The following is a 17,014-nucleotide window of genomic DNA, read 5'->3' as shown; positions in this document are numbered from 1 at the left end:
ACAACAGCGCTTTTTAGGCGTGGGATAGAAGGGTCTGTGCAAGCGGAAACAGCGAACGCCGTCACGTGTGATGAGGGGTAAGGCGTGAACCTTGTGACGTCAGCACAACCTACCCAACAGCTCAAGCGGCGGCGCTATAAGTCATGAGTTAACACTGTAGCTGCCGAAAGACGCAACACCGGTCTCCACTACAGGACATGGAACACTGAGTCAGTTTATCAGCTCTACGACCTTCACGTCACAGGAATAGGAAAATTGCCCTTAGCAACTCATTACAACACTGAACAAACTCCCAAAATCTCAATTGATAAGAAGAATAAGAGTTTGATCCATGTCCTCCCATATCTAGAATGAAGGCAAGGCTTGTTAATCCTTCTGAAATCGCTCGCGTCGCTCAGTCTTGAAGGCCATATTTATTAACATTATGCTCGAGCGACATCAATCGACGGTGTCGCGGCGCCGTGCTCTCTTTTTCGGTGGAGCACTGCGCCCTGCGCAGACTGATCCCGGCAGCATCTAAAGCGGCTTCGGAGTTGGCCATTTTGAAGGAGTCGTGATAGACAAAAAAGTAAGATGTGCCCTATACCAACTTGGCCCTAAATATTTGAGAACTGTTCGTAAACTTTAGTCGCACTTTAGATTTCTTTGTAATCATTTTTAACGTCATCTATTTAATCCGTTTAGCCTATTGAGGCATTCAAAAATTACGTATAAAACGACACTTCTACTCTATATGCTCCAAGCAGATAATCAGCATTCAGATGACAACGACGAAGGGCGATCTGCCTCGCAGCATGTGCACGAGGCACGAGCGTCCCAGAACACGGAGCCGACCCAGCCACTCCAGATGACGGCACCGCAGCGGACATCGACGGCTACGGTTCCGGCGGCGGCCGCAATGCCAGCCGCAACCTAGGCGCCCACCTCTCACCTGTGTACCTCGTTTGCCGAGCAGCAGAGCGGGGTGGACGAGATAACGCCTGCTCACAGCTGTGAAGCAACCATGGCCACTGTCGGCGCCATCATGCCTCTTGCGGCCGCAGCCCGGATGTGGACCTCCAGCGGCGCCCCGCCGTCTCCCGTGCCACCGCCATCCCCGGGTGAGGACGCTGGTGTCCTGGCTGTGCACGGAGGCAGCGAAGGAGACGCGGCCGCTGCAACGCCCACGTTCCCGACGCCGGTGACGTCGCGCTACGTCTGTTCCTGGCCCACTGCCTTTGCTATGGCCAATGACGCCACCAAGCCTCTCCCGGTGGCGGTCGAGCGGCTCACCTACGACGGCTCCCCGCGGACTCCAGCGACGCATTCATTCTTTGCTGAGGGCTCTGGTGACCGTTTCCTGGGCGGAGGATGTGGAGGGGATTCGGCCGCCACCAACATGCGATCTCATCGGCAGTGCTGGCACTGGCTTCAGCCTCCGGCGAAATCCTCAGCCTCACCCATCGCCGTAGCGACTGTGTCTCGACGGAAAATCAACAACCGAGCGCAGTGCAGGCACTGTTGTCTACACTACGACGTCACGGTCGCCGTCCACATCTGTCGCGAAGCAGGCCGTCCAGAGTATCAGTCTTCGCCGCAACTGTGCCGCAACGCCAGTGGAGGTCCTCCTGTGTGGCCGTTGCCCCCATCACCAGGCACTCCGACCGACATCGCAGATGACCTCGGCGAGAGCCCTCTGGACTCGACACACACAGTAAGGCTTGTGGGGCTGTCCAGCCGAGCTGAGCGGCTCCCCTACGCTAGCGGGGATAACAGCCTGGACGATATCCCGCTTAGCCCACAATAGCAACTCTGAAAACCAGAAGCCTGTTAGCCTGAAAGAATAAATCACTTTGTTTTCTGTCTCTGGCATTTCTCAAGTTGTGCCCAGAGTAACCAGTCCTTTCAGATGACATAGTAGTCTCACTTGATGAAGCTGCCATACCTTTTTCAGTAGAGAAGCGGCGTGTATACGGCGTGTGTTAAGCGCCCTGTGAATTTTTTCTTTGCCTTTTTACTTTTGTTGCTGTCTTCTTTTTTTATTGCCGCCCAACCGAACCGATTTTTAATATATACTCAGTGCTGACAGAGTCAAGCGAAGAGAACCGCCAGGGTATGCAGGCTAGGTTAGAGATTAAGGAATAGAAAACAAATGAAATCGATATTTCTGTATGGAAATGTAAGAAACTTCGTGGCAGGCGCTGTTTATGGCAAAAGTGGCGGCACAATTAATCTATGCCGCAGTCGATGCGCATCGCGGATATCTGTCTGTAGGAATATATGCGGCCGTAACGAAGTGGGCGTTTGCCATCCGACCAATTCATCCATTGCGCGAAATCTCACGATCTGGGTGATTTCTTAAGTCTATTTTTTATAAAAGTTCAATAAAACAATGTCACTGGCTAGCAATAAAGTCCGGGACTTTATTGCTTTTCGTGCTTTTTGAGCTGATGATCGCTGTAAATTCCTTTGAGCCTGCCTACAACGAAACACAACGAAACCCTAAAATCGGGTGCGTGGCCGGCGGCGGTGCTTCATCAGTCATGTTTCTGACACAGCTATTGATGCCATCACAATTTTTATAAAAAATAGAACTCAAACGCTGGTTTAATGAAGTGTCGAATCTAAACGATGACTCCGTGCATAAAATATATTAAACCACCGAGTACAGGTCTTTACAACATGCCGGATTACCCCATTCCACATGTGAATACTAAAGACTAATTCTGATGTCATACAAAAGCTTGTTTTAGGAGGCGGGCAGCCAGTGGAAAATAACAAAAAACAAGGTGCGTCCGTAATTGTTCATATACTCAAAGCACAAAAAGATAAGGGTCAAGAGGCCTGCACAATCAGCTGAAAGTTATTCAGGGATAAAGAAACTCTCCTTTTGGGTAGATCCAGAACACAATTCAAAAACAAATTCGACGCGCGCTGAAGAATTGTGTTTATTTTCGCGCAAGGATAGCAGTGCACCCTTAAGCAATATTGCGCTAAATGATTTCGAACTTGTGCGGATAGCAATAATGGGTTAACGTCCATAAATGCGGAATTGTACATCCTCGTCTTCACATCCATAGATCCCTGGGAGTTTTCAAATCACTCCTGGCGCAATGGTGCAGGGGTGAAGCGATGCGCCACAGTTGTACGATGACAGGTGCTGCCATCTTGTGAGAAACAGGTTGCTCCTCCCGAGCAAGCTCGTGTGACAAATGGTTAACTGAACTACTACCTGTCACGGTGGGCAGATTGCCAGGTGTATGTACACCTCGGCAGGGTGGCCACAACCCAGTAACACACAAACCTACAGAGTTGGGTTGTGTTGCATTTTATGGCACATAGGCAACTGAGGCCATTATGCGCCAAGCTCACACAAACAAACAAAAAGCGGCTAAATGCGTGCAATTCCCACAGCAAGTGCTAGCGCACTAAAAAACGCAAAGGCACCTTTTGAATGCGGCAGTCAACGCTTATCGCGTCCGCTTGCGGCCTCAATCTTCGGCGACGGATTTAATTTTTAATGCCTTGGCATTAGAAGGGTCTGCGCAAGCGGAAACTGCGAAAGCCGTCACGCGTGACGCGTGCGACCCTTGTGACGTCTTCACAACCTCGCCACCATGGCAAGTGGCAACCTTCCCACCTGATTGTGAGCAAACTGCCCACCACCTGCCCCAGTCGGAGTTTCATTCCATGCTAAAATAAGAAAATAAAGTAAAACATAAAGTGGAATGAGAAATAACCTGCACCTGCTAGAGATTATTAGCCTTAAACCGATTAAAAATAAACGAATCGGGCCCATTCGACCAAAAATTGAACTTTATGGAAATAGCCAATTGGAAAAATAATGTCGGGCACGGTAACACAAGTGGCGTCCTAAGAGCTGAACGAGCACAGCGGGGTGATAATGCCCCGCAGAGCTGATTTATTGATGAAATATAGCTTTAAATGGATATCATTGGAGGTGGTGCAAAAGAAAACAAGAAATAAAGAGAAATAGAATAGAATTGTTGAGAATGAAGAAAAGCAAAACATTCGGCGAGGAAAAGCAGGTGTGACGACAATACAATTGGTGCAGGTGCAGATGAGGAAGACGGTGATGGCAGGTGAACGGAACTGAAGGTGCAAACGATGGAGAGGTCACCTGCAAATAATAAGAAAACAGAAAAGGGATAAGAACAAGCAAAGAGAGAGAGGGAAGAAAAAGTTTGTATGCATATTGTAGTGGTGTGCCTTTCCTCGTAATGAGTAAAAAAAATGAATGCTTGGGCCAGACACAGTATCAATCACAAATTGATGATAACTCATGCACACAATTTGGGAATCAAACTACGAAAGAATGAGATTAAAATATTGTTGAGAGTATTTGTGAGACGGTGATTCATGTTGGATGTAAAGTGAGGATTAGAACATTCGTACAAGTGAATTATCGTTCAAACACAAGCATCCGGTATGAGATTAGATCTGTGTACAAAAGGAAAAAACCGTGACACGCAACCGCGGGGAGGGCGGACACACACGCATCCACCTCTCTTGGTCTGAATTAAAGTCACTGGAACGGGATCCAGTGACTTTAGTCTGAATGGCCCCCCAGCGCCAAACGTGCCGCGGTCATGTTTGCGTTGGTGTTAGGAGAGAAGTGATCGAGGTTATCGCAACCGAAGATAGTTCGGAAGCGTCTCGCTGATGAGTGATGACAGACGCCATTCGCATGAGATAGCGGTTGCCCAACCAACGACTTCACGCCGCCGTGTGCGTTTCCTCATAATGGGTGAACAGCGCAACAAAGGCGGTTATGGCGCTCGGCTACCCGGAGCTCCCGGGTTCCAACCCGACCGCGGCGGCTGCGTTTTTATGGAGGCAAAACGCTAAGGCGCCCGTGTACTGTGCGATGTCGGTGCACGTTAAAGATCCTCAGGTGGTCGAAATTATACCGGAGCCCTCCACTACGGCACCTCTCTCTTCCTTTCTTCTTTCACTCCGTCCTTTATCCCTTCGCTTACGGTGCGGTTGAGGTGTCCAACGATATATGAGACACATACTGCGCCATTTCCTTTGCCCCAAAACCAATTAAAAAAAAGTCGGGGCATAGGCAAGACACTGTCCTACGTACGCTGTTCACCCATCATGAACAATTGCCAACTTGCCCGAATCTCAGCTTTACTCAGCGCGTTTCCTCCGCGGATGGTTGCGGGAGACCTCCGACAGTGTCCCGTCTTAGGGTAGATGTAGTTAGATAATGTGGGACGTCGCCGTCGGGATGCCCGCAAGGACACACCGACGACGACACCAATCCAAATCTGTGGAATTAGGACGGGAAACGACCATGTCCATTCAAGATGGTAGTGAGCGGCATCGGCGGTAGAAGTGCTTCGGGATTGCTACGCACGCTAGGGACCCGTGAGTCAATTCCTGTTTCCTCATTGTTGTTTGACTGCCAATGTTGCCATTTGGAGGATACTAAAGACCATAAGGCTGTGAGCACCGATAATCTAGACAGGATGGATGTTCTTACTCGAGAATATGTGCTTGCACGGGATACTAGTGTGTCTGCAAGGTCATTGCCCGGAACTCCAGCATGGGATGGCACGTGGTGTAAATTAAATGGACGAAATAAAGCGATGTCTTTTAATAATGTCTTAATAATGAATATTTTTTCGTTTATGACGTCTGCGGCCAGTGTGGTTCGGAGGGACAAAGAGTCTATAAAAAATCAGCTGTGGTTTAAACTTTGGTTAACCCTGGTGACAAGAGAAAGCTTCCTTTGTATGGCTACGTTCACAAACGCCACACACACTGCCGAATTGATTGTCTGTAAAGCGTCAATGGAATTGCCGGTGCCCGATGGGGCACTTGCCCCTAGCCACGGCGGGGAGACTGTGATGACGTCAGTAGGTCACATGACCTCCAACGCGACACCACATGACATCTTTAGCGCGATTGCACTGACGCTGCCCTCTTGAAAACCTAGCGTTGTGAAGCTTTCGCTTCAAACTAATTAGGTATTGTCCCGCACAAAGGCGCCACGTATTTTACGGCCTCTTCAAATGCTATTAATTCTGCACAGTAAGCACCCGAAGCGGTTTCTACCCTAAACCGCCCCACATAAAGAATTTTGGATGTGCCTCGGCAGTTGGGGGCGTCCTTGCTGACACGATGTTTTTCTGCAGACATTTCAGAGGGCTGGCCGACTTGCGCGTCGCCCGCTGGGGTAGTCAGCATCGGCTTCGGCCGCTAAGGGCAGACTTGGAGATGCTGGCTAAGTTCTCCACCAGGCACGAAGTAAGTTGCCGAGAACGGGCGGGGCTTGTTAACTGGAATGTTGAGCCGGCATTCGGACATGCGAATGCTAATACGGCTCATCAATACCTTATGGCACGGGTACAATGGGCAGGTAGTTGCCGGAGCGGTATGTCGCGTCAATTCTAGCGGTCAAACGCTCCACCGCCTTCTTTTTGCGGCTCGCTCAGCAGGTTGGATCGATACATGTGGCGGGATGGCCGGAGTGTTCTCCGGCATATCCTCGCGTCTCTTTACTGTATCAGAACCAGTAGTTCGGGCCGAGGTGCGGGATCCGTCTTCCACGTCCCAGCGTCGCGATTCTGCGGGCTAGAAGGGCGCCGGCGTCTCCCGATAGTCCTGGCACTTCACTGCCACAGGCCAGGATGCCGCGCAAAAATGGCGGGCCTCTGCAGAGAGTGTTTCCTTGGAGTTCCTGCGACGGGGGGACTGCAGGGAGCGGATGGGCTGACACCCTCGTAATCCCTGGCTGGAACCTGCCTTGGTTAAGGTCCAGTCCAACAACCGAGGCGTGAGAGATGCCGGGCCGATGCGGATCCTTGCAACTAGGGGCACTAACGTTCTCACGTCCGTGAGCTGGGTCATACTGGCATTCGCCGTTGGTAGGTCTTCAGAGGCGCCAGGTCTGGATGTGTCTCGGCAGTTGGGGGCGTCCTTACTGACACGACGTTTTTCTCCAGACATTTCAGAGGGCTGGCTGACTTGCGCGTCGCCCGCTGGGGTAGTCAGTGTCGGCTTCAGCCGCTCCGGGCAGACTTGGAGATGTTGGCTCAATTATCCAGCAGGTATGAAGTGAGTTGCCGAGAACGGGCAGGGCTTGTTAACGGGATTATTTAGCCGGCACTTGGACATGTGAATGCTAATACGGCTCATCAATACCTTATGGCACGGGTTCAATGGGCAGGTACTTGCCGGAGCGGTATGTTGCCATGGCCTCAATTCTTGCCGTCAGGCGCTCGCACCGCATTCTTTTTGTGTCTCGCTCAGCAGGTTGGATCGATACATGTGGCGGAATGGCCGGAGTGGTCTTCAGCACTTTCTCACGTGTCTTCACTTTATCAGAACGAGTAGTCCGGGTAGGGTTAGTAGAATTGGTAGGGAACAGCAGCGGCGGTCGTCCAACCAACGGCGCCACGCCGCCGCGTGCGTTTCCTCATGGTGGGTGAACAGCGTAACAAAAGCGGGAAAAGGCAAGACACTGTCCTATGCATTGCGCTGTTCCCCCACCGTGAATGCTTACCTACTTGCCTACAGCTTTACTCAGTGCATTTCCTCCGCAGATGGTTGCGGGAGTCGTACGACAGTGTCCCGTGTCAGGGGACATGTGGTTAAACTATGTGGGACATCGCCGTCGTGTTGCTCGCAAGGACGCACCGAAGACGACGCCCATACAAATCTGCGGAAAAAAGGCGGGAGACGACCATGTCCCTTCAAGATGGTAGCGAGCGGCTTCGGCGGTGGAAATGTTTCGGGAATGTTAAGCGCGCTAGGGTCCCATGAGTAAATTCCCGTTTCCTCATTGTTGTTTGACCGCCATTGTTGCCATTTGGCGGATAGTAAAGACCATAGGGCTGTGAGCCCCGATGATCTAGATAGAACGGATGTTCTTACTCGAGAATATCTGCTTGCACGGGATGCTAGTGTGTCTGAAGCTGATTGCCCGGAACTCCAGCATGGGCTGGCACGTGGTGTAAATTAAATAGACGGAATAAAGGGATGTCTTTTTATAATGTCTTTATAATGAATATTTTTGTCGTTTATGACGTATGTGGCCAGTGGCATTAAGAGGAAGAAAGTCTATAAAAATGAGCAGGTGTTGTCCCGCCCAAAGAAGGCACGTACCTTACGGCCTCTTCAATAGCTATTAATTCTGCACAGTAAGCACCCGAAGCGGTTTCTACCCCAAAACGCTCCACAGAAAGAATTCGTCCTGGTTTTGAAGAGAGCAACATAAGCTGCGCATGCAGACAGGGTAGTCTAGAATCCATCAGTGTAAATATGCATGCCAGGCAACATTGCCAGAGCAGCCGCATCAGCCTTATGCAATCACATATACGCGAAGGCTACAATGTCCGCTGGGGTGTCCGCTGGTCCGCTGGGATAAGAGTTAATGGAGAATACCTAAATAATCTGCGATTCGCTGATGACATTGCCTCGATGAGTCACTCAGTAAGTGAACTGAAAATCATGATCAACGAGTTAGACAGGCAGAGCAGAACGGCGTGCCTATAAATTAATAGGCAGAAAACCAAAGTAATGATCAAAGTCTAGCTAGGAAACAGCAGTTCGCAATTGGCAGCGAGGTGCTGGAAGTGGTAAAGGAATACGCCTGCTTAGGGCAGGTAGTGACATCTGATCCGGATTTTGAGAGGGAAATAACTAGAAGGATAAGAATGGGGTGGAGCGCATATGGCAGGTTCTCTCAGATCACGAATGGCAGTTTACCAATTTCCCTCCAGAAAAAATTGTACAACTCCTGTATCTTGCAGGTGCTCATCTATGGAGCAGAAACGTGGAGGCTAAAGAAAAGGGTTCAGCTTAAGTTAAGGACAACGCAGTGAGCGAATGGAGAGAAAAATTATAGCTACAACATTAAGAGACCGGAAGCGGATACAGTGGGTGAGGGAACAAACGCGGGTTAATGACATCCTAGAAGAAATCAAGAGCAAGAAAGGGGCTTTGGCAGGGCATGTGATGGGAAGGCAAGATAACCGCTAGCCCTTAAAGGTAACGGAGAAGGGAAGCTTAGTAGGGGGTGGCAGGAGGTTAGTTGGGCGGGTGAGATTAAGAAGTTTGCGGGCATAGTGTGGGCGCAGCTGGCAAACGACAGGGTTAATTGGAGAGACATGGGAGAGACCTTTGCCCTGCAGTGGGCGGATTCAGGCAGGTGATGATGCTGACTGTCATGATATTGCTTGAGACAGCGTTGCTCTGGACCACCGTTTATAAAGCTTTTTTAGTTTCGAAACTTCTCCTCCCGAAGCGGCCGCGTTTTGCGCCCGGCCACTGAGATGGCGCTGCAGTCGAAGTTTGCGCCACGCTCGACGCTAGCTAGCCACGCCGCAGTGCAGCAACGTTGCTGACGCTCCGTTTGTCGTGCGCATTTGCGTCGCGTTCTTTTGTTATCAAGTGATCCTGTCGTTATGGGTTGAGTGTTTGTGCACTACGCTTCAGCAGCTTTAGGTGTGTGGTCGGGTGCGGACGCTCATGGTGTGGACCCAACCTGCAAGTAGCGTGGGCTGCCGAATGTTCTCGAGCGCCAGGTTTTGGATTTTTTCGCTGTCAGAGGGTAGGTGGTGTGCGTCATTTATGGTCTTTAGAGTGTGCTAGGACTTTCAACCAAATGCCAACGTGTTTCGTGCCGGGATGTACCAGCGGGTACCGGCGCAACACGGAGAAAAGGCACTTCTTTTCTCCGCCAACCGATCCAAATCTCCTTGCAAAATGGTCGAGAGCGATACCCCGTGCAGACAAGGTGTTGGGGAAAACATGCAAAGTGTGCGACGCCCGCTTCCAAGAAGGGGATATTCTGAAGTCATATAAGCATGTAATCAACGGAGAAGTGATTGAAATCGAGCGCGGTGTATGGTCTCTAAGGAGTGATGCAATTCCTACCATATTTCCTAATCTCCCGCTGTACTTCTCCTCGAATCGTAAACGGCGAAAATCTCCGAAAAAGAGAGCAACCGTCTCAAGAGACGCAGTGGCAACGCAGAGCGACGCTGCAGAAGATATCGATATCGAGCGAGAGCAACCAGAGCCCGTGCAAGACCGCTGCTTGCATGTTAATGAGCTGGTGGAGAAGAGCGCTTCTTTGAGGTTACCTCGTCAGTGGAGATCGGCAGCTCTTGAAGATGAAAATGGGCGCCGATCACAGATTGTTTTTTACAGGGCAGGATTGGAGGCAGATGTATATACAGTACTCAAGAGTGTCGTAGTTCGCGAAGACATGAGTTATGTTGTATCTGCCCGCGGAAAACTGGTGCCGACGCTGCCCATGGATTTGGCAATCAATTCGTTAGCAGACGTAGAGGCAATTGTGCAGGTTGTGCAAACTATGCAAGCCTGTCATGGTTTCACCTCTAGCAGGGGAGGAACTGTATACCACAAGCAGTGCAGAGTTCTTACTGAGGCAGAAAAAGGAGTCTGTATAAAGTGTGCGAAAATGACGAAGGACCTCAAAAGAAGAAGTGGGCTGAAACCCAAGAAAAAGGTGTGCCTTGCAGCACCTGTTTTGAGGAAGAGGCTCATTCGTGCCGCTGCAGCTCGGGAGCAAAAGAAGAAAGAAATTAGCCAACTCAGTGAAAAACTGAAGCAAGCGTTTTCAACAAGTCTAGGTGAAGTGACACAGGACCTGCCAGAAGCACAAAAGATGGTCATACAGGCAGCCATCTTGCAACAAGCGGCTAAGTCGCCACGTGGGCACCGGTACACTACAGACTGGCTTATGATCTGTCTGCTTCTGAGGCTGACAAGCCCAAAGTGTTACAGAACTCTATCTGACATGAAGATTTTGCCCCTGCCAAGTGCCAACCGTCTTGTACAGCTACTGAAAGGTCTTCCATGTGGCTACGGCTTAAACAAATTTGCCCTTGGTAGCATAAAACTGCATATGGCAGGCAAGCCAGAACATTACACATATGGTTGTCTAATCATCGATGAAGTGAAACTCAGGGAAGGAACCGAGTTTAACAGGTCGTCCTACAAATTTGATGGTTTTGTAGATTACGGGGATATTACTAAAGTTGGCACAGACCAGCTGGCAGACCATGCACTGGTTGTTATGTTCAACCCAATGTTTGCGTCATGGGTCCAACCCATAGCAACTTTTGCAGCTAAGGGTGCAGCGCCAGGATGGGTCTTGGCAAAGGTGGTAATGAGCTCAGTGCTACAATTGCATGAACATGGTGCTCGCGTACTGGCAGTGATAAGCGATGGTGCCGGAAATAACAAATCGATGTGGACACACCTCAGCATCAGCGGAAAGGTGGAGCACCCACAGTGCAAGATTGAACATCCCTGCCTTCCAGAGGGAACATTCCTCCACTTCATTTGTGACGTGCCACATATCGTGAAAGGCATCCGGAATCATATGATGAAGCACAAATATGGTCAGGCAAGTTAAATAATTACTTGGATATGCATGCCTCTTGAGTGATGACGCTGTGTAACAGAGACTTGTTCACCTATGTTTAATTACTGCATATAACGAAATGGTGTACAATAATTTGTTGCAGGTAGGTGAATACCAAGCAAATTTCCAGCACTATGAACGTCTTTTTGAGGCGGAAAAAAAGGCCGCTATAAAAGTGGTTCCTAAGTTGACTGAGCACCATGTCAAGCCACAGAAGCTCCAGACCATGAACGTTCGTCTGGCGACTCAGGTTAAGTTGGCCATTCAGTCATTGTAAACGTTGTAAGCAGTTGGTGCCATAAAACTGCATGCTTATACATTACATCTGTGCTTGTCAGCGTCCAGGCATTTTCAAAACTAATTTGCCATCATGTTTTTCCAAACTTGACAAATTTCTTTTACTCATTTTCGCTTGCAGCTCTTCAGCCGAAGTGTGTCGATTGGCCTGAAGGTCTACAGACAAATGATGGTACCTGGTTTCGCCGACAGTTTTGGAACGGAACAGTTCACGATGCTACTAAATGACCTCTTTGACATTCTGAACTCCAAGGTTCCTGCAGCTGGAATACGAAAGGGATCTCCAAAAATTAAGGTGCCAGAATTGTTTTATGTCGCCTTTTTATTGTGGGGAAAGAACCGAGACTTAAAACTTTGCACTCATTCACCAATTTTCTCAAAACACTGTTTTCTGTTTTCATTTATATGTTTTCAGTTTTTGGACGACTTCTTGGCAATGTTGAACGAGACGGAATCTATTCCTAATGTCAAGCTGTTCGCATCTAGGCAGACTATCGAGTCCCTACGTGTAACACTGATGTCTGTGCTGTCACTTGTGGAGTTCCTGTTCAACCAAGGCGTGAGCTACATTCTGACAGCAAGCCTGAACCAGGATCCACTCGAGGTAACCGTATCCCTTCCATCATGTTTCCTCTTTCAACTCCTCATAATCACAGTTGTTAAGCTCAAATTGCTTGCTTTGCAGCGATTCTTTGGGCTCGTGAGGTCCTTCGGAGGAGACGAAGACCATCCAACCGTCACCAAATTCAGCCAGCTTTTCAGACTACTTTCCCTTTACACACCTGTTAAGCTTGCCACAAAAGGGAACTGTGAAGCAGGGGATGAACGAGTTGTTCTGAGCACATTTGAGAGCCTTGGAGAGAAGCGGCGTGAAGCACTACTACAAAAGAGAAAAGTTAAAGATCAAGTCTTCCAGCGACTCACATCACTGCCTTCGAGGGGGCTGTCAGCCCCATTTGACGATGACGTGTACAGTGTTTCAAGTCCAGAAAAAGCGGCATTGTACTATTTAGCGGGATACGTGGCCCCTAAAATGATGAAGGTGACCTCCTGCATGGAGTGCAAAAGCGATACAATGGCTTCAGAAGACTCTCTACCGCCTGAAGCTATGCTTGTGATTGAACGATTGTTTGTGACTGGCAGCCTTGTTTGTCCTTCAAGGAAACTGTTTGCATGCGTGAAAAGCATAGAAGAGACCATTGTGCAAACATCAAAAAAAGAAGCCTTTGGGGACCTTTTCTGGAATGTTTTAGATGCCCTTGCGAAGAGAGGAACAAACTGTATCGGTTGCCCAGAGCATAGCTGTGATTTTACAGCACAGATTGTACACTTCTATTTGGTCACACGAATGCACTTTTTTTCCCGGAAGAAGAGCCAAGAGAACGACAGTGCCAATAGAGCTCGGAGGGAACGTAAAAAAGCAAAGCTTGTGTAAATAATGACCGAAGTGAAAAGGAAGATGCCTGAAAGTGTGTGAGGAGTTTTAATAAACTGGAATTCGCTGATGCAACTCCACTAAAGACGTGTGTGTGATTTTTTTATTCTGTAAGTACTAAAGACGTGTGTGTGATTTTTTTATTCTATAAGTATTTACCAGAGGCAGCAGAAAAATGTCAGCATGATATTTATCGGGCAGCTCTCTATATGTGCCTTGAAAACTAATAAGTCGCTTTATGGAACCTCTCGAGACTAGTCTGGAGGGTTCTTCTAATCTTTAATAAAATCGGGGCAGACGTTCAGGCTTTCTTGTCTTGCTCACTTTCGCATTTGGAAAGCAAGAGTAAAAATTACTCGCGACCAATGGGATTGATACAGAAGGGTAAGGTCACCTGTTCAAACGCAATGCGATGGAAACGCCGCATTCTACAGACGCACGAAAGCAACTATTCTGCCCAAAGCGAAACGTAATCACCGATGCCCATCTTTTTCTAAAGCTTCTAAAGCACTGGTCGCTTCTACGCACACGTAGTTTAACTATTTAAACTTACGAAGCGCAAATAATGACGCCACGAAGCGTGAGCAATGTCTTCGGTTAAGCGCCGTGCGGGAGGACAGCGGAACGGTACGCGTCTGTAGCAGACGACGCACTTCCTTGGCGCAAACTTCGACAGCAGCGCCGCGGTGGCGGGCGCGGCGGCGGGCCGCATGCTCCCTGTTGGCGCGGCGAGGAGATGCGGAACTGAAAAGGATCTATAAACGATGCTCTGGACCTCAGTGCGTAAATTGTTAACCGTGTCGCAGTCCTTAGCGATGACCGTTACACCATTTGCCGATGAGCGCATAACGACGGGGCCTATGCCGGCGTCCTACAAGACAATTTTTGCCTTCAGTGTTTGCACTGACTGCGCCGTCGTAGCGTTCGTATGAGATGTGGACGTAATAAAATCCACGTGGCTCACAGTTTGCTGTCTTCGGATGATGTCCAGCGAGGCAGAGACTAAGGCCGGGAGGGTTCGCTCGCAAAAGGTGTTGTCGCAGTCGTGTGTTGACTTCAGAGAACCTCCGCAAAGGTGAGTACGGCTGCCGGTGGAGGTCACGCCTGCAGCCTGGACTCCGCCAAGTTTGCCCGACTCCGAGCCTCCGCAGAAGCGCGACGCTGAGCGCTCCTTTTGGCGCGGACGTCCTCCGCACGACTCAACGTGTCGGACGCGTGGGCCCGGTAGTCAGCGCAGCGGATAACGAGCTCCCCGAACATGGTCGCAATCTGCAAGCGCGCCAGCACGTGAATCTTGCTCTCCGCAGCGTTCAGGAACGCCGTGAGGCGCTCCTGAAGTCACGTGACCTCGGCAAAATCAGGCATCGCAGCGAACGCCGGGTCCAGCCTGGGCTCTGTGTCCGCAGGCGGAACGTCAGCCACGCCGGCACCGAAGTCCTACTGCACGATGTCGGCGCCGTCCCCGCCCGGGGCCTCGAAAGGAGAGGGGCCGCCGGGGAGCGGCCCGTCGTCAGCGCGAGCACAAAGCTCCAGGGCGGCGGCATCCTCAGCGACCGGAGGCAAAGCCCCGGTCGGTCGCAGGTTGTCGTCGGGGATGCTAGCAAGCCCTGCTAGGGCCGAGCCTCAGGGCGAGGCTCACAGTCCCTGCGCCGCGAGAAGTGGTGAAAAAATCACCAGCAGGCCGCGAGGGCCGCCAGGGAAAACCGCGACCGGGCGTGGAGCAGGAACCGAAAGCCCACTTCTGCCATATAGTCCAACGGGCCGGGCAAGGCAGCTGATTCCCTCCCCAAGGCAGGTGGCGCGGCAGGCCGCGCAAGGGCAGCCGCCGCCTAAGTCCCGGCCTGCAAAAAGCGGCCAAAAAACCGCGAGCGGGTCTCGCGGGCATCTCGTGGTGGTCGCAGCGATGCCCGGGAGTGCATCCTGCAGCTTAAAAAGCGGCCCGAGAAGTCCAGGAAGCCGCAGGCAGGCCCCGGAATACAGCAGGAACTTTTCCTCGCGTGCGGCTGGCCGCGCAATCGAAAGCCGCCGCCTTAGTCCCGGTCAGCAAAAAGCGGCCAGAAACCACCAGAGAGCCTCGCGGGTCGCCACCGGTGGTCGCAGCGATGCCCGAGACTCGATCCCGCAGTTCAAAGGGCGGCTCAAGAGGCCCCGGAATCGGCAGGCAGACCCTGAAAAGCAGCAGGAACAACTCATGCTCTAGCCCGAGCCAGCGGGAGCAGCGGGAGGCACGATTAGTCTCTTCGAGCGCTCGAATGAGACTCCCGCCCACCTGATTGTGAGCAACCTTGTGAGGTGGGCAACCTGCCCACCATGGCAGTCTCTCTTGAACAATTTGCCGAACATTTGGTCGTTATTAGGCAGCGTGCCTAAGAATATTGAAGGTACTAGATGCTGAGACGCCAACCGGAACGCTTTATTCCAGCCCAGGCGAATACCAGCACGAGCACGAGACACCACCCGCACGCGAGCGCGCAGCAGCGCAGCCAAGCCAACCGGCCTAGCCACTGCACGTGGCTACTGCCTACACCAGAGAGAGTCGCAATGGTTGCCAAGGAATCAAAGGACAAATGCGATAGTTTGGGAAAGGGGCGCACATGGAAACCCTGGACAACTTCAAGCCCCTCTCAGGAAGAGCAGTATGGCCGCTCAGATCCAAACTGTCATTTACTTCGAGTTCACGCAATCAGTAGAGGGTTTCAAATTGGGCTAGTTGGTAGTTAACATGGTCGAACATAATTGCGCTTTTGAACGGACTTGGGAGAACACAGGGACGACACAAACACTGGTGTGCAAACTATCAACTGAGGTCTGGCCCACATATGCTCGGACGCAAGATAGCGGTATCTTGTAAACCACTCCTTCATAGCACTCGGCGAACCTGTTTGTGTGCCTGACGCCACAAGATTCCTCTTCTCTATTGCTGGTTTCTTCATTTACCTTCGCGCACATTCCTTTTAGTTTTCTTGGTGCAGAAAGAACTACTTGCACTTCAGGCCTTTCAGCAACTTTTTCAAGTTGTGAGGAAGTGCATGAATGTACAATAGGACCACAGGCGTTTTGTTTTCTTGCTTTTTGCCTCGGTCCGTTCCTTTCACAAATCTTTTAAGCGCTTTTTCTGCTACTGATGCAAGCAATGGTTTCGGGTAACCGGCTTTTTACAGTCTTGCTGCCTGGTTGTTCAGACTACTTCGCATGTTGTGGCTGTAGGACTCTTTTATGGCCTGCTAGAAACAAGGCATGTCCATGTTTCGCTTGATCAGCTTTGAGTGGGCTCAGTCATATGGCAGCAGGCCTTTTTCGCTGCGGTCGCGTATTCGCAGCACAAGTGGGTTGCCAGAGATAAAGCCAGTTTTGCTTACCAAACAAGAAAAGCAATTCTTGGAAAACTGATACCAAACGTAAACCGATCTGCTGGGGCAGCCTTTTTGAAGCTTGTTGATACGACAGCAAATTTGCTGGTTTAAATGTGTTTTTTATTTTTTATTTATGCTTTGACATGTGAAACTTACTTATGTGTGCACACCGCAATAAACTTCAGTTGATAGTTTGCGCACCAGTGTTTGTGTCGTCCCTGTGTTCTTCCAAGTCAGTTCAAAAGCGCAATGATGTTTGAGCAAATTAGTAGAGAGACGTATGTTCATGGCGCCATCGAATGAGAGCATAAATTCGGGCAAGAGCGAAGTGCACGCACGGCAAGGACTTCGTAGGAATTGAGAACCGCTTCGTGGGTTTAGATAAAGGTGCGTCGGGATGGCGTCCAGAGTCGACGCTTTCTTACGCCCATCCTGACGTATTCTTCTACGGCTGGGCGCATGGATTGTGCTGCCAGGGATCTGAACGGCGACCGAAAATTTGACACCTATTCGCATCCC

The 17,014-nt window shown here is 50.4% G+C and overlaps 1 protein-coding gene across 1 annotated transcript; it reads left to right on the top strand.

Moving 5' to 3' along the window:
- Positions 1-11,516: 11,516 nt before the first annotated feature.
- LOC144116053 (uncharacterized) lies at positions 11,517-14,074 on the top strand. The gene is made up of 4 exons (XM_077650712.1): positions 11,517-11,660; positions 11,829-12,002; positions 12,123-12,407; positions 13,949-14,074. Exons 1-4 carry the CDS (start codon positions 11,637-11,639, stop codon positions 14,072-14,074), a joined length of 609 nt encoding a protein of 202 aa, XP_077506838.1. The 5' UTR covers positions 11,517-11,636.
- Positions 14,075-17,014: the final 2,940 nt, after the last annotated feature.

This window comes from Amblyomma americanum, chromosome 1, assembly GCF_052857255.1.
Source record: "Amblyomma americanum isolate KBUSLIRL-KWMA chromosome 1, ASM5285725v1, whole genome shotgun sequence".
Lineage (NCBI taxonomy): Eukaryota > Metazoa > Arthropoda > Arachnida > Ixodida > Ixodidae > Amblyomma > Amblyomma americanum.
The sequence above is the reverse complement of the archived record's forward strand: the minus strand, read 5'-3'. Positions and strand labels throughout refer to the sequence as shown.

Excerpts from the sequence above, each read along its gene's own strand:
- LOC144116053 (XM_077650712.1), top strand. The coding sequence starts at position 11,637 with ATGAACGTTCGTCTGGCGACTCAG. Across the intron at positions 12,003-12,122 it reads AGGGATCTCCAAAAATTAAG|TTTTTGGACGACTTCTTGGC; the intron begins GTGCCAGAATTG and ends ATATGTTTTCAG. Across the intron at positions 12,408-13,948 it reads TGCAGCGATTCTTTGGGCTC|TCCTTAGCGATGACCGTTAC; the intron begins GTGAGGTCCTTC and ends ACCGTGTCGCAG.